Source organism: Neofelis nebulosa, chromosome 9 (genome assembly GCF_028018385.1).
Source record: "Neofelis nebulosa isolate mNeoNeb1 chromosome 9, mNeoNeb1.pri, whole genome shotgun sequence".
In the NCBI taxonomy this organism is placed as follows: Eukaryota; Metazoa; Chordata; class Mammalia; order Carnivora; family Felidae; genus Neofelis; species Neofelis nebulosa.
In genome coordinates, this window is record NC_080790.1 from 96,686,690 (window position 1) to 96,710,841 (window position 24,152).

Genomic DNA, 24,152 nt, shown 5'->3' on the forward strand with positions numbered 1-24,152 from the left:
AGCTGGTGTTAAAATTCCTTTCACATGAGGTAAATGAGGCCACTTTAGAGCAGAGATTCTCAACGCTGGCTGACTATTAAAATTGCCTGGGGAGCTTCAACATGTTTTGATGGCCAGACTGCACCCCAGATCAAATAAATCAGACCTTTTGGGGTGGGACCCAGGAATCACAATTAAAAAAATTTCCCCAGGCAAACCCAACTTGTAGGCAAGTTTACAACCACGGCATTGGATTGGCACTGGAGCCTAAGAGAGAAATCTCCTAGGGTTTGTAAAGCTACAGATTCCTGGTTCCAGCCCCAGAGGGTCTGATTCTGTAGCTTGGGGGCTGGAGCTCTGCATTTCTAACAAGTTCCAGGAGACACTGATGCTGCAGTCTGAGGAACACTTGCTTGAGACCTAAGAGCAAAATGTGCACTTGAACCCAGATCCAATTAGGTGGGGTGGGTTTTGGGGGGAGGGGGGACTGGGGTTTGGAGGAGGGTGGTAACATGCCACTGAAAGAATTCTCCAAACCTAAATAAACCCTACATCCCTGCCATCTCTGGTTGGCAATATTTTACCAAGAGAAAATTTCTACAGTCTCTAGCACGGCAATCCTAACGCTCACATGTGCTGTCAGTAAATATGTTGGTGCTTTTATCTTCCTTAGAAGGGCACATCCTGTGATACCTCAGCTGTTCAAGAAGCTAAAGAGCCTTTGTTTTGACAACCAACCTCAGCCTAAAAATCTAGGGTCCAGTCAGGAAGACAGTGAATAAGATTCATGGGGCTTCATAAAGGAGCAACCATTAATTAGATCTTGTCTTTGCCTATGACTAAGCTAACACTTTTCTTTAACAGCCTTTTGAGATTTATAGTATATTATTATAAAACAGGTTGAAAGAGGGGCGCCTGGGTGGCTCAGTTGGTTAAGTGTCCAACTCTTGATTTCATCTTACGGTTCATGGGTTCAAGCCCCACGTTGGGTTCTACATTGACAGCACAGAGCCTGCTTGGAATGTTCTCTCTGCCCCTCCCCTGCTCTCTTTCTCTCTCAAAATAAAAATAAATAAACTTAAAAAAATAAGAGAGATTAAAAGAAAGAAAGAAAAAAAGACATTAGCTTTTATCAGAGACAACCTTTAGGGAAGAACTAATGTGGGAAATGTTGAATCTGCACTGCACGCTGTTGGTGTCCTGCCCAGTCCCCCTTTACAAGGCCAGGTACCCATGTCCCTGCTGCCATGAGCACTGGCTGCCGAAAGCTCACAGCTTTTTCCCTTCTTCTGGGCATACCCAGAAAGTCACTTCCTCCTCAGGGAGAGACGCTCTGCTAATGACATGCTGATGCAGGTCATAGAGGAATGCCTTCTTGCCTGTAGGAGGGACAACTCTGGGGTTGCTATTCATGTTGCAGAACTCCCTGTGGGATCAGGCTGAGGCTAGACTCCAGCTGCCCCCATATCTTTGCCTGGTTTCCTGCTCGTCCCAGACTGCACCCTTCACTCCTTTACAGGCTGCTCCTGAGACCCTGTCTCAATAAATCACAACACAAGAATCTGCATCTCAGGCTCTGCTTTTAGGGAATTCAGTCTGAAACAGAAACTGAAGATATGAATAGAAACTACTGATTCCTAAAACAGATGTCTGCCTGCATGTATCAGGGTGGGGGTAGGGGTAAGGGGTGGGTGGGGAGGTGGCAAAGAATGAGCAGTTTATAAAAGATAAACCAGTATGATATAATCCAGGAGATTCTCATATGGCATGGTCACGGTGGGATGGCCAGCAAACAAGACCCACCTCCCCTTTTGAGCTTTGTCTTTCTAACCTGCAAGTGGTAAATAACCTCTCCATCACAGTATAGGTATAAAACTGATGCTAACATCAGTAGGTGAAAGATTATTAGGGGACAGAACATTCACAGTCCTAAAATATCACCCCACAGATTACTTATCATGAAGAGGAAAGGTACTCTGACAATAGAGAAATCTGGGAGACACCATCTTTAAAAAAATGTTTTTTTTAACTTTTATTTATTTTTTGAGACACACAGAGAGACAGAGCATGAGCTGGGGAGGGGCAGAGAGAGAGGGAGTCACAGAATCTGATGCAGGCTGCAGGCTCTGAGCTGTCAGCACAGAACCTGATGCGGGGCTCAAACTCACAGACTCACGGACCACGGACCTGAGTCGAAGTCGGACGCTTAACCAACTGAGTCACCCAGGCACCCCTGGGAGACACCATCTTAATCAAGTGATCAGTATGAACACCTCCAACAATGAGACACCTGACATCATGAGCCTCAGATGTTATACTCTGAGAAGGTACAGTACCCCCTGGGTCATCTCCCTGCCCCCAAATGTGTTCAGAATCTACACAAGAGAAAACTATCAGACAAATCCAAAGTCAGGGACTTTCTTCAAAACCACTGGCCTAAACTCCTCAAAATATCAATGTCACAAAAAATTTTTTCTTAAAGACTGTGGGATTATTATAAATAAAAGGAGAATAAAGGGACATGATAACTATTGAGTACACAGAATTGATCACATATGGTATCAATAAAAAACAGCTATAAAGAACAACTGGAGATATTTAAATAAGGGTATATAACAGATAATATTGTATTAATGTCTAATTTCCCGACTGTGGTAATTTTATTTATGTAGGAAAATGTTCTTGCTCTTAAGAGATGCAAACTACAGAATTTAGGGTCAAAGCATGAAAATTTTGGAAAGTAAGTGTCAAATGGTCAGCACCCCATTCCCCTCTAAAAAAGGGGATATAGAAATAAGGAAATTGTGGCAAAATTTCAATAATTGGTGCATTCAGGTGAACAGTACTATTCTTAACTTGCCTATAATGTTTGAAATTTCTCAAAATAATAGATTAGGGAAAATATCTACCATCTCCCTGGGATTTTGAGTATAAAATTCATGTATTCAACTCTTACTACTATTTCCAAGCATCTAGGCTTGCTTTCACGGGGAGAGAGATCTCGGGTATGGATTCAGTGAGACCCACAGCCACGTGTGAAAATACTGGGCAAACCCCAGAATGCCCCACAAACGTAAGGTGCCTCTGGCGGCAGAGAACAAACTCTGGGAAACTCCTATACTATATCTGCCCTCAATCCAACTGACTGGGACCTCATGGTTCTGAAGCAGCCCAGTGGATATTACACCCACTTGGGAGACAGGACTCTCCAGCACTAGCTACATTGTGGTCACACCCAATTTAAAGCTCTTCTGAGTGTGGGGTGAGAGCGCCTTTCTACTTGGCTGTATTCCCTTCATTCCCAGGGCCAAGCGTTAGTAACCTAGACAGGAGCAAGAATAAATGACTCCAGAAAGCACATTCTAATGTAGGACAGGCAGAAAGACACTACGTGTAGTTTTATTAAGTTGCACAGATCTCAGATTCAACTAAGGGAAACAAATAATTTGCAGCAGAATTTCCAAATGATGTCCTTTCCTGTCTCAATCCAGAACTCCAGAGGGTGGCATAACCTATCAATGCAGCTTCTAATGACCAGGCTCCCAACCACCACATAGGAGGTGTGTTTACTTTGACTTTACAGTCCAGTCTCTTTTCAAGTAAATGACATAGAGAACAAAGCAATATATAAAGTACATAGATTTTGATGTAGGTTGTCTCTGGAAAAAAATACTGGTGCAGTAAATATAGTCAACAACCTTCTATACATAAGAATCCTAATTCAGCTGTTGAATAGCAAAAATGAAGCCTAAAGGGACTAGGTACGAGGCATAATGTCAAGTTATTACTATCAACAAGGTGGTACATTCCATTTGACTAGAGGGTCTCAGCACAGGTGCAGTGTCCTCCTGGATGGCTCTGTCCTCAGGATATGGGGACAAAACAAGTATACACAGAAACCAAAAAGCTGGGGTGCCTGGGTGGCTCAGTTGTTTAAGCATCCGACTTCAGCTCAGGTCATGATCTTACAGTTTGTGAGTTCGAGCCCCGCATCAGGCTCTGTGCTGACAGCTCAGAGCCTGGAGCCTGCTTCGGATTCTGTGTCTCATTCTCTCTCTGCCTCTCCCCAACTTGTGCTCTGTCTCTCAAAGATAAATAAAAATGCAAAGAAAAAAGAAAAGCCAACCCCCCTCTGTGTGCGTTGAAAACACACCTTCATTAAGCTAAACAATTATATTTTTGAAATGGACAATTTACATCAACATCTGTTGTAAGCTATCCTTGATTATTTTTTAAAGAAAAAAGCTGTTACAATTAAATACTTCAAAATGTGCTATGAATTTTTCTTTCTAAAGCAGACCAGTAGATCATAATTCAACTAAAAAGGGGATGGCTTTAGTGAATTAACAACTTCTAAAAACATCTCATAGAATCAATGGCAAGTCCTCCAGAATTAAGTAAAGCAGGCAGTGACTCTAATCAAGCAAGGATCTCATACACCACTTCTTATGGTTCTCTCTGGCTCCCTTCTGCATTTTCGCATGTGTGAGAATATATGCCTCTGCACAAACACTGTCCCGTCTGCCATGGAATTTGGTACAGGTGAGATCTACCTGCGTGGAAAAGCCACTCTTATATTTTATCTAGGTACTCTGTTTTGCTTCCACTTACAGAATTAATGGGCCCTGTAAACTGGGACATCTGGAGGCATTTAGATGACCAAGTCAGCAGGAGAGGTTGAAGGAAGGACTATCAGGACCTTCTAAAATACAGCTTGGCTTTTGGCTTTTGCCTGCTTCTTCTCTACTCCCCAATTCCTGGACCCAGATTCCACCCCTGGTCTCCTATATCAGGCTTTACAAAGGTATGGAAGGTGATTCTCTCTTGGCAGGGGACTCACTGCTTGCTTCCATGCCAATCCTGGTCATGCACTTAGAGCTAAGTAACCCACAAGGGCTACCTCAGGTTTGGATCTGAAGTGGTGAGTGGCAGGCTCCATCCAGGTCTTACCTGGATTTCCAGCAAAGTGCTCCCTGATAACTCAAACTTTAGGAAGACTCAATGCTCTTTCTGAAGCCTGAGCTTTGGTGGACCTTCCCAGCTTTTAAGAAAATTAATAGTTTTTCCTTGTTTACATGATATCTAATAAACAGTCATAGAATGAATCATGACAAGTCGATGGAGTTAATTATAATAACAGGATGTTGATCCCATCAATAAAACACAAGAAAATGAAAATAAACAGCAAAAGCAGAGCCTTGGCTTCCAAAGATGCTTTTGTCCAGGACTTAATTATGGCTTAAGAGTCATACTGCCTGTTTCCCTAACAAAGAGCTGTAGTCCTGCTACAAAGCAAAGAACTAAAAAACAAAACAAAACCATACTTGATGGGATAGTGTAGATTAATTCTGATACTTTATAAATTCTCTATGGCTTATTAAAATTGACAACATTTCCCAAAGAATGTTGGGTATACCAAGGCAGTCCATGGAGGCATAATTTTGAATGCCCGGTTCTTATTTTAATAGCTACATCTATTTAGTGCAGTTCCCAATTATGGCAGAGATATTAAGTTTACTTTTTTTCCCCCAATTCTTCTTATTGTGGTAAAATATACACAGCATAAAATTCACCATCTTAACCATTTTTAAATGTACAGTTCAATGGTGTTATGTAAATCCATATTGTACAACCATCACTACCATCCATCTCCAGAACTATTTTCCTCTTGCAAAACTGAAATCTATCCCTAGTATAAAGTAACTCCCCTGACCCTGGGAAACCACCATTCTACTTTCTGTCTCTATGATTTTGGCTCCTCTAAGTACCTTACGTAAGTGGAATCATACACTATTTGTCTTTTCATGACTGGCTTACTAAGTTTACTTTTTAAAATATATGTAAAAGATCAGTAAATTTAAAGAAAAAGTGTTAGGCAAATCAAGAATAGGCAAGATGGTGCAAGAATAAGAGAAAAAAAAATGTGGCCGCAGCAGGTGGGATTTGAGCTGAGACAATATGGACTAAAACATAAGGATATTTCCCCCATATTAATGTTTATACACCTTGCTCTTGGACTCAAGGGAAAATATGATCCCCCAAAAAGCATCTATTTGCCATTACTCAGCTCTTTCCTTGCCTGGGATCAAGCTACTCTGGAGTGCCCATTGGACACTGGCTCCAACCCCCATGTCAAAACCAAGGTCAGATCCTGTCCCTTCCCCTACATCCTGCAGCTGCAAGTAATCTTTCAGCACACTCAATTCCTTAGCCCACTGTGTATGCATCTCTGGGGCACTTAGCCCATTTGACTCTGCATTATACTTACTTCTCTTACTAGCCTAGCTCTACCCCAGGCAGGCATTGACCTCATGCCTGCTGTACGCATGATGGGGGATTGGGTAGGAGGTCATCTGCAAACAAGATGTCTAATCCTTGTGAATGAGGAAGAGGAAAAGCTCAGTGGGCAACAAGAAACATCATAGACACTGGGGTCTCTCCATTAGCTTCTTTCTGGGTCCTCCATGTGTAACCTCTGATCCAGGCCTTTCCTCAGCCAGCCCCAACAATAGAATCTGGCTGCTCAGCTCCAGTTTAAGAGACAAAAGGTTCTTGTCTCTGTGTTTATCAGGAAATGGGTGGCAAAAATCACCACAGCTACCAAGATCCCTCTGGCCTTTGGCCATCTTAAGGCCTGGGTAAGAAAAGGAAGCAGTCCAAATTCTTCCAGAACAACAAATCCAAAGTGTTAGCAGCTCCTTCCTCACTGCTCATGAATTTCCTTCATTGGACAGCCCCTCCAACCTCCCACCAGCTGGCAAGGGGTGGGCTTTGGATATAAAAGCCAACACTGAGTTTTAGCTGACACCCACTGATGCAGGGCATTAGTGATACATGCTCCATTCAAGGTTCTCAAATACAGAAAGCCTTATTCCAACATGGGGAATGAGATTTAATTCCAACAAAAGAGGTTGACATGTACTAGCTGTTTGAGCACAGCTCAACAGATGGTCCCTGGCAGGTCCTCGTGGCTGGAATGTTCTCCATTGACCATTAGGGCCTAGTCCCAACCTGGACTCTGGTGCTTGCCATCCTCCACTTACAGATAGGAAAAAGAAAGGATGAAAAGCTTCTGCTCTTGACATTTCTGTATTGGCCTTTCTGTGTGTATGCTGTCTCTCAAGGGTCCTCCCTTCCTCATTCTGCCCATGTGAAGACTTCAGCCTTAACAAAGCCTCTTCACATGATGTTGCTTCAATGGGCCTCAATGGCAAGAAATGTGCAATCCGGGGCATGAAACTGCCCAAAGGCTCAGGCTTCTAGCTACATGAGGCCAATGCAGGAATCATCTGAAGAATCAAGGACCATGGGGGCACCTGGGTGGCTCAGGTGGTAGAGCATCTGACTCTTGGTTACGGCTTAGATCATGATTTCATGCTCGTGAGATCAAGCCCCACACTCTGAGTGTGGAGCCTGCTTGGGATTCTCTCTCTCCCTCTCTCTCTCTCTGCTCCTCCCCCTGCTTGTGCTCTCTCTCTCTCTCTTTCTCTCTCTCTCTCAAAATAAATAAATAAACATTAAAAAAAAAAAAAGAGTTAAGGACCAGACTGAAGTCAGAGTCCTGCATCTACATGGTCTTTCTCTTGGAGCATTAGATCCTTGTGTATATATCAAAAGGGAAGCAAATACACCCCAAAAGCCACACCGTGGCCAACATGCCAAGCTTGGTGGGAACTGAATCAAGGGCTTCCTTAATCTTTGGCGAAGAGAAGTGAGGAATCTGTCATCAATGGTTTCTGAAAATATATTAGTAGAAGAGGCCTCTCATGTGGAGAGACAGAAAAAACAATTGCTTGTACTGAAAAGATCCATCTGATAAAACTTGTTGGCACAGGAACCAATTTCTGTTATACACACAGATACACACACACATATATATACACACATATACACACACATACACACACACATACCCACATAGAGCAAATGAAAAATTCCCAGAAAAATCTATTTCAAAAATAACTAGTAGTTGATGTCCAATGATATCTTACTTTCAATCATTTGAAATCTAAAACATTTCTTTAGAGTCTGTGAAGCTGAATTAAACCCCTCCTCTGTAATATTTAAATCTGGAGAGAAAGGGAGGCTCAAATTGATTCTGGTTCCGCACAGGGCCCTGGCTAATCTCTCAGTTGATAGAAAAATTGCCAGGGGAGCTGAGGAAATTTTACCCACCATTCAAGATGGCAAAAGTATGGGGGAGGCCTGGAGGAAGGGATATCCCTGTAAGGATCATTGTGTGTTTACCTGAGTCCAAGGGGTATTAGAGACTGTCTAGCTTAGCTCCCTACTTGAGGGAAAACACTAGAAACTGATAGAACTGGGTCCAGCTCTCTGAATCATGCCATCTCCCTAAGCATACAAGTTGATATTTTAATTCCTCGAGGCCTCTTTTTGTCCCCTAAAACTCCAAAAGGAAAAAGGCTAATATATTTTGGGTTCTGGGTTTTGTTCCCTCACACGAAGAAGGGCTGCTGCTCTCTGAGCGAGGGGGCCTGAGCTTCCTCAAAAGGATTCTAAAAGCACATCCACAGAGGATTTTTGTGAAAAACTTCCAGGGCCTTCGGTGATTTTTCCACTCTACCTACTGAGGACTAGGAGGAAAGAATGAACAAGGCAGAAACGGGAACAAAAACACACATCTGCCTCCAGGGAGGAGGAGGGATTGCCATTTTCATAGAGGAGAAAGATCTGGTGACTTCTGTGGCCTACGAACTTCCTGTCATTTTGAGTCTCCAACTAGAGATGAAAAGGGCAGATATGGAGACAATACTGGCAGGGGCCTTTATTGAGTCCTGTAAAACTAAGAAACAGAAACAAAGAAACTGTTGTCCTGGCTGTTCTTGGAGTTGAAAACAGGAGAAGGAGCCAGGCAGGCTCTAAGTCTTGGCCCACTGACCTTTGACCCTGAGCAGTAGCATGCACGAGTCTTCACAGAAAGGCAAGCATTTCATGGATTTGCTGTTCTTAGTGTTTAAGTGCTTTTGGTTACACTAGTGCTATTTCATGGACTAAATCACAACTGCATTGTGACCAATAAGATATTTTGTGGTCGAATCAACTATTACCAATGTAATAGTGAGGCAAGGTCTGTAAAGGGTAAAGCATATCTAACTCTAGAGTATGCCGTTGATAAAATTATGTGCCCAAGGGTACCGTGGATTGGGAAGCCAGCCGCTAAATTGGAAGGCACTGTCCCTCAACAAAAATGGAATAAATATCTAGGACACACTGTGCATTTTCAGGATGATCAGAAACCCCTTGTAAGTCTGTGAAAATCATGCATGATCTGCCATTTAAATGCACAGAAAAACATTGGAGGGATACATACCAAGGAAAAGAAATAGAGTAGTCAACAAACAATCAAAACCAGTTCTATCTCTAGGAGTGGGTTCATGGTAATATTTTTATATTTTGCATTGTGTTTTTTTCCGCAACGTACATCAAAAAAATAACTCTTACATGTTTTTTTTAAAAAACCTTCCTCAATATAATAGATATCACCAGTCTAAACAGACTAAACAGCTGTTTGGGGAATTTTTGATCTGGAGGCTTAGCTAATTTTTTAAGGTTAATGTGGGAGCTCATCTTTCCTAAAACCACATCTTACCTGGAGTTACCTGCTTCCTCCTTCAGGTCCTGGAACATCTAGTATACTCCACTATTATATTCTCATTCCATTATATGATACTCGTTTATAATTCGTGCTCCTTGCGGGCTCTACTGTCCAGGTATTTCAAATAAATAAATTATTTCAATAATAAATTTCAAGAAATTGTCTTGAAGTTGGACTTAAGTGTTGCTACACTGATAACAGTACAAGTAAAGAGTTGGTCAATCCTCATAGAATTCCTTGGAACCATATTCCAAAGACCTGGAAGTGGCTTCAAATCAAGAAACAGTTTAAGGGATTAGCAGAGGAAATGAATCAAGCTAGTCATAGCAGAATGTCTTCAATGGGCATGATAGGAAAATGTCTTACTGCAAAAACTGTTATCACTATGTGATCTCCTCTAACTATGAACAAAGCCATGACCCCAAAGCACTCTACCTGGTCTGCCTCCACTGAAGGAAAGAGTAGCTATGTCTATGGTATCACTTGGGAGTTTCAGATGAAAGGATTCTTGACTTTCAGAATGCAATGTAAACTCAAGTCAAAGAGCTTCTCTTTCCTATCTCCCATCAGATATTCTTAATGCTTATTTATTTTTAATAGATAGACTGAGCGTGAGTGGGGGAGGGGCAGAGAGAGAGGGACACACCGAATCCGAAGCAGGCTCCAGGCTCTGAGCTGTCAACACAGAGCCCAACATAGGGCTTGAACTCACAAACCATGAGATCATGACCTGAGCCAAAGTTAGATGCTCAACTGACTGAGCCACCTAGGCACCCCTGCCATCAGATATTCTTTAAGAATGTGAAAGGTAGGGGCACCTGGGTAGATCAGTCAGGTAAGCATCTGACTGATGCTTGATTTCTGGTCAGGTCAGTTCATGAAATGGAGACACATGTCAGGCTCCATACTGACAGTGCAGAACCTGCTTGGGATTCTCTCTCCCTCTCTCTTTGACCCTCCCTGGCTTGTGCACATGTGTACATGCATACTCTCTCTCTCTCAAAAAAAAAACATTAAAAAAGAAAAGAATGTGAAAAGTAGGCATTGAAATATCCAAGAGTTAGTGGAAATGTGTGTTTACAATCCTTAGAAATAGATAATGTGTGAGAAGAAACCATAAACTTTTAAAAAATATTTATGTATGTAAGTATGTATGTTTGTAATCTCTACACCCAACATGGGACTCAAACTCATGACCTCAAGATCAGGATTCACACGTTCTTCAGACTAAGCCAGCCAGGCAACCCAAAGAATTTGATAACACCAAACACTCTTTTCATGGTACCTAAGATACTGTAAGATATACCCAATATTCTGTAGCCAAAGATTATTGTGAGCTTCCCATGTTCTGCTGAACCAGACAGGAGCTCACGGGAAAGGAGGAAAACCAACCTTTGTGACACATGTGTTCTAGAAGAGTGGCCTGTTCTCAGATGCTGTGGAACCTAAAGATGAGCCCCCAACCCTGCACTAATGGCCTATGGTACAAGGAGCATTCTAATATGGCAAAGGAGGAAATATTTATTTTGCTGGATAACAGTGCCTATGACACAGACACTGTGTGAGAAGACAAAATACAAACTGATTTCTGCATCCGATGACTTAACCTTTTTTCCTGACAACCTTGTGAATACACTCTCCGACATCTTCAGAAGAAAGCGGGTATAAATTAATGAAGAATGATCACTTTGTATCTGGCTTTTCAAGAGGAAAAGATGGAAAGGAATAATATGGACTGATATCAAATTCCATGTCTGAATTCACTGTAGTTGAAAACATATATTTAAAAAGAAAAGAACGTACATTTTTTTAAAATATGGAAAATTGCATTGGATGCAGATGTAAGAATTAAAACTCCAAGTATAGTATAGCTGTATTAGATTTATGCACATACATTTTTAGTTTTATGATGCAGCAGCTAATGGTCTTGACCAAAACAATTCATGAGATGCTGAATATATCTACATGTAGGTACTGAACAAAGTAAAGCATAAAGCAAAAGAATCCAAGACACGGAGAAATTCATTGGCAGTTTTTTCTGCTACAGGTTTATGATCTAAGATTATATGCAAAAATATAAATAATAAAAGGTACGTACATATTTACACTTTTCTCATAATTTCTGGATTGTCTTCTGTTTTTATCTCCTTCCCCCAAATAATCCCTTCCATAGATATCATCCAATGAACTCACTGTGGGCTCAGAATGCCCCATGACTTTACCCTTGAGCTTAAACCTGTAAGAATTATAAAATGACGCCCTGCTAAAACTAAGGAGTTCCCATTCCTGACTCCCACAGAATTAACATCAGTACTTGAGTCACGACACACAGGTATCCTTACCTGTCTTCATCCATCATGTTTCCAGAAGTTCTAAATCCACACACCCACCCAAATGGCTAAAATAAAAAAGCACTCAATACCAAGTGTAGACCAGGAGAATAGAGAATTCAGAAATCTCATATACTGTTGGTGGAAGTGTGAATGAATAGGAGGACTGGAAAATTTGGGGGCACCACTTACTGGTTTTGAATTATTTAACCATCCTACAACCCAACAATTCCACTCCTATATTCCTAACTGAGGCATGTCCCCAAAAAACATGCACAAGAATGTATAGCAGCATTATTCAAAATAGCCCCAAACGGGAAACAACTCAAATATCCATCAACAGTAGAATTGATAAGCCAATCGTGTTGGGTTCATGCAATGGAATACTATACAAAATGTTGAACGAAAGAAGTCAGGGTTAGAAGAGCATATGCTGTATGATTCCAGTTATATGAATTTCAAAAACAGGCAAAGCTAATCTATGGCAACAGAAGTCAAGAGAGTAGTTATCCTCAGGGTGCACAGCACCTCGGGGGTGCTGAGAATGTTCTGTTTCTTGATCTGGGTGCTCCTATGTAGTATATGTTTACCACTGAAAATTCATCTAGCTGTGTTCTTATTTCTTTTTCTTATTCATGTTTTATTTCAGTGGAAAGGTTTTTTGGTAAAGCAGCACTGAGTGAAAATGGGTTGCTCCGGATGGCCACAGAGCAGCTAGCTATGGTCACTGTTGTCAGGGGAGTTAATGCAGTGAAACGTTGGGCATGTCTTCCCCACCCTGTAAGCCACCGAGCTTGTCTTCTGACCTTGTGTTCTAACATTGGTCAAGTGGAAAAAGTGAAGGGTTGTACCAGGGACTGGCAGTCTGAGCTTCTTTTGGTTTTGGTATCAATGCCACTGCATAGCGCTGGGAAGCTCAGAACTTCCTGGGGCACTTAAACCCTTCCAGAAGAAGTCAGTGGAGGTGACCAACTGCTACACTACAATATTGGGCAGAGCTGGCCAAGGAATTTTTGAGTTCTGTGTGTTTGGTTCTGGGGTGGGGTGGGGTTGGGGGTAGAGTTTCAAGACCCAGTGATCCCCAGTGATCCATTTAGTCTGGAGTGTACCTGCAAGGTGACAATAGGAGTGAGGGAGGGAAAGGAGAGGAAGAGAGAAAACAAAGGCAACAACTGCCTTCAATGACCTGGTCCAGCCAGAACCCTCGGTATCCTGCAAAGCCAGCCTGAGCCTCATCTCATAAAGTTGCTTTGTTTGATCCCTTTATTCTACTTGAAGACAAAGGAAACTTTAGAGACTTATCTTAGCCTAGAGGTGATGGGTCCAGATGGCAATGAGGGTGGAGCACTGGCCTACATCAGGCCTGATGTACTTGCCCCCAACTGAAAATGGACTGTGAACTCATAGGGAAGGGAGAGGAAAGTACAAGGCCTTCATTTTCCCACACTCTGGTCTCTGGGCAATGAAGTGGAGAAAAAGAGGAAATAAGAAATAGCATTTAGAGAGTGCAGGAACAAGAAATCCTTGATCTCTTTCCTGGCTTCCTAGCTTCTTTTTTGGTAAAAAGCTAGCAGAGGGCACACAGTTGATTTAATCAGATGCTCCTCTACTAGCAGACATTTACAAAAGCCCATCACCCAGATATGATGGAGGAAGCATGGCTGGCACATAGTGGGAAGGTGCCCTGGTCCTTCTTCTTTGCTAGGGAGCAAGGTTAAGGCTCATCACACATTTTCAACTTCGTATTTTTTTATGCACCAGCTGGGGTCCGCTAACTGCTTTACAGGGTAATGTCTTGTTTCTGCAAGAGGCTTCTGATACTTTAATACCTATAGAATATCCAAAGGGCTGGCATTTTTCATTCATTCATTCAAATGTTTACTGAGTGTATGCTACATGCCAGACACTATTCTAGGGCACTGAAAAAAAAAACAAAAACAAAAAAAAAACAATGAACACAGACCAAACCTCTGCTCTCAATGAGCTTCCCTCCTCATACTGGGAGGCACAATTTAAGCAAGTGGACATATATGTCAACTCTGTACAAGTACTATGAAAAAAAAATAAAGTCAGCTAAGGTGACAGAAGAAATGAGGGTCCAAAGGTGAATGCTTCCTGGAGGAAGGGCATTCCAGGCAGAGGGAATAGTAAGTGCAAAGGCCAAGAGGTAGGAACCTTCTAGGCAAGGAGCTGGTGGGTCTGGAGCAGAGGGATGAAGAGGGCAGAGGTCGTAAGAGAAGACGGTGAGGGGATGTGAGTAGTCAGAGCCTGGAGCATCTCAAAAGACATGGCGATGATTTTGGTTTTAAATGAAAAATACTGGGGGCACCTGGGTGGCTCAGTCAGTTAAGCATCAGACTCTTGGTTTTGGCTTAGGCCGTGACCTCATGGTTTGTGACTTCGAGTCCCACATTGGGCTCTGCACTGAGCAGAGCCTGCTTGGGATTCTCTCTCTCATCCCTCTCTCTCTGCCCCTCCTGCATGCTCTTTTTCTCTTTCAAAAATAAATAAATAAATTTTAAATGAAAAATATTGAAGGGTTTTGAACAGAAGTGACATGACTTGGATCTAGGTTGACAAAAGTCAGATCCTTCTCTATGCTGCTTAGAAAACAGCCCAGGGAAGGCAGGACAGGTAAAAGCCGAGGCACCGGGAAGGTGTGTCCTGCAGTGGTGCTAAGAACAAGTAGTCCGATTGGAATTCTTACAGGTAGGGCTGCCAGGGTTTGGAGACAGATGGGAGCACAGAGATAAGAGACGGACAGGCATGAGGGATGGCTGTGAGGCCCAAGCACCTGCAGGCATGGTCACTGGGATGGGGGAGACCAGGGAGGAAGCAGATTCATGAAAGGAAACCAAGGGCTCAGTGTTGGTCTTTGTAAGTCTGAGATGCCAGAAGTTGGGCTGAATGGACAGCTGGATGCAAATATCTGGATTTAAAAGAAGACCAATCTAGGGATCTAGGCTGGGAATCATCAGTATATGCAGGGCATCAAAGCTACAAAACTGAATGGGATTAACTATGAAATTACACTAGAGATCTCTTTTTAATAAATGAACAACATATTGTGTTCACCTGCTGCCGACATGGTACAAAGTCGTTTTACAGCTATTAACTCACTAAATCTTTCCAGCCACCCTGAAGTCAATCTCTATTATTATCCTCATTTTACTGATGTGCACACCAAGGCACAGTGACTTTTTTTAAAAAATATTTTTAATGTTTATTGTGAGAGAGAGAGAGAGAGAGAGAGAGAGAGAGAGACAGAGCATGAACAGGGGAGGGGCAGAGAGAGTGGGAGACACAGAATCCAAAGCAGGCTCCAGGCTCTGAGCTGTCAGCAGAGCCCGATGTAGGGCTTGAACTCATGAACCATGAGATCATGACCTAAGCTGAAGTCAGACACTTAACTGATTGAGCCACCCAGGTGCTCCAAGGTGCAGAGACTTTTTTTTTTTTAATTTTTTTTTTTAACGTTTATTTATTTTTGAGACAGAGAGAGACAGAGTATGAACGGGGGAAGGGCAGAGAGAGAGGGACACAGAATCGGAAACAGGCTCCAGGCTCTGAGCCATCAGCCCAGAGCCCGACGCGGGGCTCGAACTCACAGACTGCGAGATCATGACCTGAGCCGAAGTCGGACGCTTAACCGACCGAGCCACCCAGGCGCCCCGGTGCAGAGACTTTTAAGCATCTTGCTCAAGGTTAGTGGGAATGAGCAGGGGGTGGGGAGGAGAAGAGAGGCTGAAGGCTTCAGCTCTGGGTGCTCTGGAGTTAGGAGGTGAGGGAGATGAGGAGAAACCAGCTAGGCGACCAGAAGCAGCAGTAGGCAAGATGAGAGGAAACGAGGGAGTATGGTGTCCCCAAAGCCAAGCTAATCAAGTGTCCCTGGAAGGGAAGATAGATCAACCATGTCAGATGATGCTGATAGGTCAGATGATGCTGATAGGTGAAAACATACCACTGGATAGGAAAATGACATCTTTACTTTCACTAACCTGGTTTTGAAATTAACCTCCTCCCATTTCGAATGCAGGCAACAAATGCCAGTGGTTCCCATAGTAGCTGAGACTCTGTCACCAACAGAAACCCCGAAACATCTTCATTGCTGGTACCTAAGTACTATTTCTGCTTATCTTGGCTTCTAGATGAAAGTAGTTCCTAGACCTTGCTATTTATTTTTATTTATTTTTTTTAATGTTTATTTATTTTTAAGAGAGAGAGAGAGAGGGACATAAAACGAGCAGGGGAGCGGCAGAGAGAGAGGGAGACACAGAATCCGAAGCAGGCTCCAGGCTCTGAGCTGTCAGCACAGAGGTCAACATGGGGCTCGAACCCATGAGCCGTGAGATCATGATCTGAGCTGAAGTCAGATGCTTAACTGACTGAGCCACCCAGGTGCCCGATAGACCTTGTTATTTAATGTGTTAATAAAGAAGTACCTGTGCTATGAAAGCATGCATTTTAAGAATTCTGATCATTCTACTGCGATAGAATTGTTTTCCCTATGTCATCCTACATATTTTATTTTATTTTGTGCATTTAAAATATGATTCTGAGAAGGGGATCCATGACACACAAAAAAGTTAAAAATTTCAAGCTCACGTCAATATTAACCACAAAGGAGCAACCAAAAGCCAACACAAGTAGAGGAACAGCATTCCTCACCTAGGGCACCAGCTTGGCACTTAACCGGCCATCCAACAAACTAAGAGACCATAGACACTTCATGGTGATTGTGGCTGGGGTAGATGAGGCTGTTATCACAGCTCACACTCACCGAGGATGCCACAGAGGAAGGTGACTTCAGTACATCTGTGTAGCCACTGGGATGTGCCCAGTCAAGGCCCCTGGGGTGGGGGGTGATGCTTCTTCTCTCTACAGGGTTTTCACTTGAGGTAAGGTCCTCTTTGCCCTACCTCTCTGATATCTGACCACCTTAACATCATCAGGAAAAATAGAGGAACTAACAGCAAAGTCACCACTCCACACTTCTACAAAATCTGGGAAAGACCCCAGCGCAGAAGCCACAGCCTCATTAGTCTGGCTTTTTTCCAGATCACACAGGTCACACGTTAGTAGAATGAGGGCCATACTGGAGCTTTACCTCATAGGGTAAAGAGATTCAATGAGCCAGCAGCTGTGACGCACTTACAACAGTGGCTGGCACATGGTAAACACCGTAGGCATTGTTCACCAAAGACAATCTTGCCTTTTCTCTTTCTTTCTCACTAAAAAAAGCACCAATAATAAAATGCCTCTGAAATTTCACAAATTCAGTGTTAACCAACACAGCATTCAAGAGTAAGTGACATTAATTTGTAAAACATAGCTTTTGTGGAATGCTTACAGTCATTCTCAAAATTGAAAAGAAAAACATAGAGATGTTAAAGAGTAAATGGCAGCCCAGCTCTCCCACCCCGATACCTACTGCAGTCAGACATCAAGATTCTGATGGCACCTGACATACTATCATGTCTTCTAGCTAACCTAACATACCTAACATCCCTGTGCCTTACACACACGGAGGGCTGGTTTCTGCCGTTGGTGTCTGTCATCTGCAGAGTTTGGGACTATCTTGCAGTACTGCGTTTCCTGGATGTAGGACAAGTCAGCTCCTCAACCTCTCTTCTTTGCCTTTCTGTCACCAACCTGGACTTCCAATTTAATTTTTGCTCAATAATGCAAAGGGTAAAGAGAAATCTCTGGCTAAAGTTCCACAGAGTTTGGCACTATTCTGACTGTGAGGTGGAGAGTTTAATTAAAAATCACTGTGCATTCATTTAGTTTATGGGGGAAAAAATTAGCCACCAAGGTTAAGGGAAATCATGGAATGCCAGGGTGCTGTGCAAGAAGCTTGGGCAAGTAGCTGTGGTCTACTCCCCACATTTTGTAGAGAAGGAAAGGAAATGGAGGGCATGTAGCATTTCCACAGCTATGAGGGAATACAGTTCCTCCAGAGACACAGGAGAGTTAAAGCACCCCCTTCCAGCTGCAAAGTGCCTCTTTGCAAATTGCCTGCTCTCCCTGCAGTCTATGGCAGGGAACAAGTTGGGCTGGTTTGAAACTTGCCTGGGCAACCAGCACCACCTGGTTCGCCTGCTGTTGCAGGATTCCTGCCTGTCTCATGACTTGTAAGTAAAGCCTACCCCGGGGAATCTCACCCCTACACTACACCAGGCTGCCTCAACCCATTTCCTGGGAAAGAGGGGAAACCTAATAGTCTGGGCTCCAAGGCACCAAGTGTCTGTGTCATTTTGTAGTGATTATATTCTGTTACCTTTGCTAGCAATGAATGACAGCATCCAAGAGCTAAGATGAGGTTTTAGTGACCTCCTCCAACCTGCCACTGCAACCCTGGCCTCTGTACTCCCATTCTCCTGATAAAGACCACTCCCTTACAAATTACTCAGATCAGGTGCGATACGTGCACAACACATCACGATTAACCAGCATAGCAAAATGCCCCCCCCCCCCTTTCCTTAATCATTTACAACCACATCCGCACTACAGTACACTGGGTCACATTTTAGGTTAATAGCTATGACAAGTGCTAGGGTTTTTTTTCTGACCTGAGAACGCAAAATGAGTCCATCCTCTTTAGGGCTCCCCTTTAAACCTTCTGGAGACTGACACCGGCTACACTGAATTCTATTTTGCACGCGGAGGATCCTGCTGCGTTATTGTTTCCATCACTGTGAGTAGGTGGATAGGGCAGCTAGAACTTTAGGTTTCCGGGTTCTGGTGCCAGCAGGCATTGAGAGGTTGTAAAGTTCAAGTGCCTTCGAAGTGATTAAAATAAACACACAAGTGGTTCCTAGGCCACTCCCACCTCCTACAGAGAGCTTCATCTGGAGAGGCCACCACACTCCCAGTTCCCAAACTTCTGACGAGCCGAGATGGCAGTCCTCCTAGCCGCTAGGGTTCGCTTAGCCCCCATCTGATGCCCGGCACCTGATCGTCTTGGTCACCTGTGGGCTTCGCTGGGTTCCAGGCCATTTTCCAGGCTGACATCTGTCTGCACCATCTCCTGTTTCAGTTCTCCGATCTCCGAGGCGATTGTGTCAATGAGCTATTCAAAGACAAAAATAGTGTGACGTCAACAGTGGAAGAGGCGTGCCCAGAGCCAGAGGAGCCTCTGCCACTTCAATAGCACAGAGACCACCTTTTTTTTTTTTTTTTTTTTTTAAATCCTGGCTGTGTGAATTTCCTCTAGCCAGAGGAAAAAAAATAAAGAGGGTGGGAGCAGATTTTTCTAAAATAAAAAAAAAAAAGAGGAAGAACTTAGGTTTCGGTACAGCCCTAAGAAAAAGGATATGACACCCAGTTTGGTTTCTCAACATGAATACAAAAAGGAATAAACAAATCCTGTAAAACCAGGCTTCCACATTCATTTTGTCAAAGTCAAAACTCAAGAGGAATTCCCTGCATTAAAATTTATAGAATCATGGTTCTGATTACAGAAATAAGCATATTTAAAGGACCTGTATAGTTTGTAATCAATTTCCAGACCTTAAGTTTACTACTCATCCTATTCTTTGCTTTTTATTTATTCTTTTTAATACAGTAGACTGGGAAAAAGGAAGAGAGAGAGCTTCATGGAATGTGCAGCAGGGGACTGGAGAGGGAAAAGTATCTTCTTCTTGCAGAAGGCTTATGCGGGCTTAGATCCTCTACCCATACACCTGGGAAGAGGCTCCAGCTGAACCTGAAGGCTGGTCTAAACTCTTGAGGCCACCTAATCAGTTATCTAACAGAATCCTTCCTGGTGCTATCTAGGCATTATATGTGTAGAGCAGCTGTTCTCACTTATTTTTAAAAATATATAGTTGTTTTTTATATAAACATTATTTATGTAATAATATAATAGATTTATCCTTGTTTTGAAATAAGTATTTTAAAAATTTCTCCATTTTAACTCCTAATACAGCAAGTATCTGTACATATAATCCACATGAACACTAGTTCTTTGGGGTTCTCCATAATTTTTAATAGTATAAAGGGATCTAAGGACTAAAAAGTTTGACAATTGCTGTTATAGCCAAAGACAGGTATTGTCTTGCCTCAAGCAGTTTTTATCCCACCCAGACTCTGGGAGAAACTTCTTTTGAGTTTATAGGCTGTTCTAAAATGTTGACCTCATCTGTTCATTCATTAATTCAACAAACTTTTATGGGCACCCACTTCATGCCAGGTTATACAAGCACAGAATAAGGTTGACAGTTCTGATGGAGATGATACTCTGGTGGAGCACAGACCACAGCCCTGAGCACTGAGAAGTTCCAGGATGAAAATGGAACAGGGTGATGCCATAGGGGGCAGCTAAGTGGCCACTACTCTAGCTAGGTTGTGATGGTGAGGGTAGATCTTGAGGAAGTGATGGAGACGTGAATGAGATGGGAACCATGAAAAGATCATGGGAAGACCCCTCCATACAAAGAAAGTCCCAGAGTCTTGTGGCATGTGGCATGTGGGGAGGCATGTGGCAGAGAGGCAGGCAGGGACCAGGTCTACTGGCATTCTAGATCATGTATCCATAAATTTGAGATTTCTACACTAAGAACCATCAAAGGGCTTTAGGATGGAAAGACATTTTCTTTGTTTTATGTTCTAAAAAGATCACTTTGGCTGCTGGCTAAAGATGTTTTGTAAGGACAAGAGGAGAAGCAGCAAGACCAGTTTTGAGGCAACTACAGTGATCCAGGCAAGAGTGGTCCAGCTGGCTTACAGCAAGGTGCTAGCAGTGGAATTAGAAACAAGGTGGGTGGGGGGGGAACAATTTAATACAGCAATTGATAGAAGTTGACGGACTCAATGTAGGAGGGGTAAGAAGAGAAGAATCAAGGACAACTCCTATGTTTTTGGCTTGAAAAATCAGACAGATGGCAGTGCCCTTGACTGACATGGGGAAGGGTTAGGTTTGAGGAAAAAATCGAGTTGGATATTGGGTAGGTTAAGCCTTATTTGATTTTCTTATTGGCCATCAACAAATTTGGTAAGTGGCTTTTGACAGTCAGTATGGAGAGATTTACACATTTGGAAGTCATTGGCATATGTGTTAGCATTCTAAAGCCCTGTGACAGGGAGAGATTACCTGAGGGGAAAGTGGAGATAGAGAAGGGCTCCCTGCAAATAGGGACACTCTGTACACTCCCAATATCTGGCAGTCAGAAGAAGGGAGCCAGCCAGCTCCTCCATGCTTGATCCATCCCTATTGTGTGTTCTGGGATGCAAGTGGTAGGTGAACATTCTAGAAGCACTGGGGACTTGGGAGAGAAAATGACTAGGAGATCCCTTTTACACATATCCCAGTGGCAAAAATTTAAAAGTCTGACAATCCCGGGGCACCTGGGTGGCTCAGTCAGTTAAGTGTCTGAATTCAGCTCAGGTCATGATCTCATGGTTCGTGGGTTCAAGCCCCACATTGGGCTCTGTGCTGACAGCTCAGAGCTTGGAGCCCACTTCAGATTCTGCCTCTCTCTCTCTCTCTCTCTCTCTCTCTCTCTCTCTCTCTCTCTCTGCCCTTCCCCTGCTCACACTCTGTCTTTCTCTCAAAAATAAGTAAACATTAAAATAAATAAATAAATACAAGTCTGACAATCCCAAATATTTGAGAATGTGGGAAAACAGTAATTCCCCAAATGCTGCTAGAGGAGTAGGATTTGTAGAGCCACTTTGAAGAGCAAATTGGGAATGTCTGGTAGAGTCAAAGACACCCAGATTCCTAGGTATGTGCTCTAGAGAAATTCATGCCCATGGGTGCAAGGAGACCTTTATAAAAATATTTGCTGCATCATTATTTGTAAGAATACCAAATTACAAGCACTTAAATGTCCATTAATAAGAGAATGGGTAGAATGAGGTATAGAATACGACATAGCAGTTAACGTTAATGAACCAGAGTTATCAGTATTAACACATATACAAACACAAATCCTCAAAATTTTTTCATAAAAGCAAGAAAAAAAAGTTGAAAAGGGTTATATCCAGTATAAAAAGTTTAAAACCATTCAAAACTGTACTATACTATAGTGTTTATAAATACACACATAGATAGACTACTCCAATGTGTAATATGGGGGTTATAATCTTATTCCAGGATAATGGTCACCTCTGGAAGAGAAATGGATGGAGATGTTCACAGGTCAGTGTTTCAACCATCTGTGAGATTTTCTTTCTTTCCTTCCCCCCCACACCCGACCCAGAGAGAGTAAGCGGGGGAAGGGGGCAGAGGGAGAGAGGGAATCTTAATCAGGCTCCATGCTCAGCTTGGAACCGGATGCAGGGCTGGATCCCACAACCCTGGGATCATGACCTGAGCCAAAATCAAGAGGCAGATGCTCAACCCATGAGCCACCCAGGTGCCCCGAGATTTTATTTCTTAAAATGAAATGGCAAAATGGTAAGATTGACATAGCTGAATGATATGTGTTTAGCAGGATGTGTGATTTTCAGTATGTTTATTCATAATCAAAATTATTAGGAAAATAAAAAGTGTATGAAAATGGAGGGAGATGGAAGGTCAGAGAAGGTGGGAGTGAGTGGGGTGATGAAGGCAGTCTGAGTGTCTGTCCTGAAGCTCCTCAATCTGGGCTGGGTCAGTGTCCCATTCTGGGCCATGGCTATGGTCCTGGACAAGAGAGTCACACACAGGAGGGTCACCCACAGTCTCAGGCAAACCTAGGAGACAGAATTCCCATCCCTAGCAAAGAGGCAGGTCACTAGGCACAACCACTGTCTCCACCCTCAGTCACCTTCACAGCCACCATATTAATTTGAACATAAAAATAGCCTTCCCCAGGAGAAGCCCTTGATCTTCTCCGACCAGATTGTTCCTCCTGATACTGGTCTTGCTGACACCTTTGGTAGCATCTCCAGACCTCCACATGCCACACTTGTTTCCTTCTCTGTCCCTGACCAAACACAAAGAACCTAGAATTTGCGGTTCTCACTTAGTAGCACTCGGATTTATCTGTAATGCAGAAGTGCAGTGACCCTAAGACACAAAGGTGGACAAGGACATAGGGTGCACTTGACTGGGTGGCTATGGTACCCTTCCCAGCTGCATGAGGGTTTTCTCAGCCTCCACCTCTCCCCTCACCCTCCTTTCTGCCCTAGCTCATGCATCTGATGTCGCAGGGGGTTGTACCTGACAAAGGGACCAGAGTTTAGCATTCCAGAGTCAAGCCTGACTCATTGAATGATCTATTTTTACACCCACCACACCCCTCCCCCAGCCAAAGTCATCCCCATTCATCTCCTCCTCCCTGAGGTCTGTCCTGGTGTCAACGATTGGATTTGAGAGCTTCCCCACATTGTTCCCAGGTACGTGTGTGTGTGTGTGTGTGTGTGTGTGTGTTTAATTCCTGTAGATGTTTGATCTTCTCTCATCTCTTCCCAATTTAATTCTTTGAGGACAAACACAGATAACCTGCCACCCACTAAAGGGGGGCAGTTCTCAGCTAACCTTTCCCAGGTTACAGACAATAGCAGTTTCAGCTTAAGTGCTTTATCAAAGTTGGTGTTGCTAATCAAAATTTCTGCATATCCACTTATGCAACCCAAGACCCCACCACATCTCTGTAACTGTCCAGAATTCCTACAAGACGGGGAAGGGGCTGCTTAAGCATCTGCCAAGCAAGCACTGCTCTTCACAACCCTATTTGTCTGCCCAGGATGTGTGTGGATACCCGGGAAGGTGGCCACAGAGCCAAGTGGCTACTATTCAGTGCAGTCAGAGAGGAAGACAGGACACTAGGTTCCAGGGCATGAAGCTAGGGAGACAGTGGTTCTACCAAAAATACAGCATCTGTCTCATTTCTAGAAAGCTTCAAGTTGTGAGGAAGGACCCAAACCCAAGAGACAGACACCAAAAAGCACTGGGCATCACAGAGTCTAACCTGATAAAGCCAGGGCATTGCCTGTGTTTGTTATCTACCACAGGGAAAAAGAAAGGGTGGCGTGCCTACCTTCCCATACAGGGAAAGAGGGGGCTTCTGTAAAAGACAGAAGAGAGGAAGTCAAGCCAGGGCTTCTGTCTCTGGGTTCCTCCCTCATTCTACTCAGAACCCAAGGTACTCATATCTTCACACATGAGCATTCATGCATAACAAAGCACGGAAAGCCTGAACTATTCACCTGGGTGATTTTCATGCTAACTGGCATTCAGACCAAGCAGAAGAATTCAGGAAGGTCCAAGTTCTTTCCCTATGAGATCATACCCAGGG

At 43.3% G+C, this 24,152-nt stretch overlaps 1 protein-coding gene across 11 annotated transcripts in view; it reads right to left on the bottom strand.

Annotated features, from left to right (window-relative positions):
- Positions 1–24,152, bottom strand: part of RIN2 (Ras and Rab interactor 2) — a 224,515-nt gene that overhangs the window by 47,271 nt on the left and 153,092 nt on the right. For 9 of the 11 annotated variants that reach the window (XM_058684762.1, XM_058684763.1, XM_058684765.1 and 6 more), the window contains one exon: positions 18,897–18,997. In XM_058684762.1, the coding sequence (XP_058540745.1) occupies positions 18,897–18,997 (101 nt within the window). Of the gene's footprint in view, positions 1–18,497; positions 18,860–18,879; positions 18,998–24,152 lie in introns of those variants that run through there. The other 2 variants (XM_058684771.1, XM_058684770.1) reach the window with 2 other exon arrangements.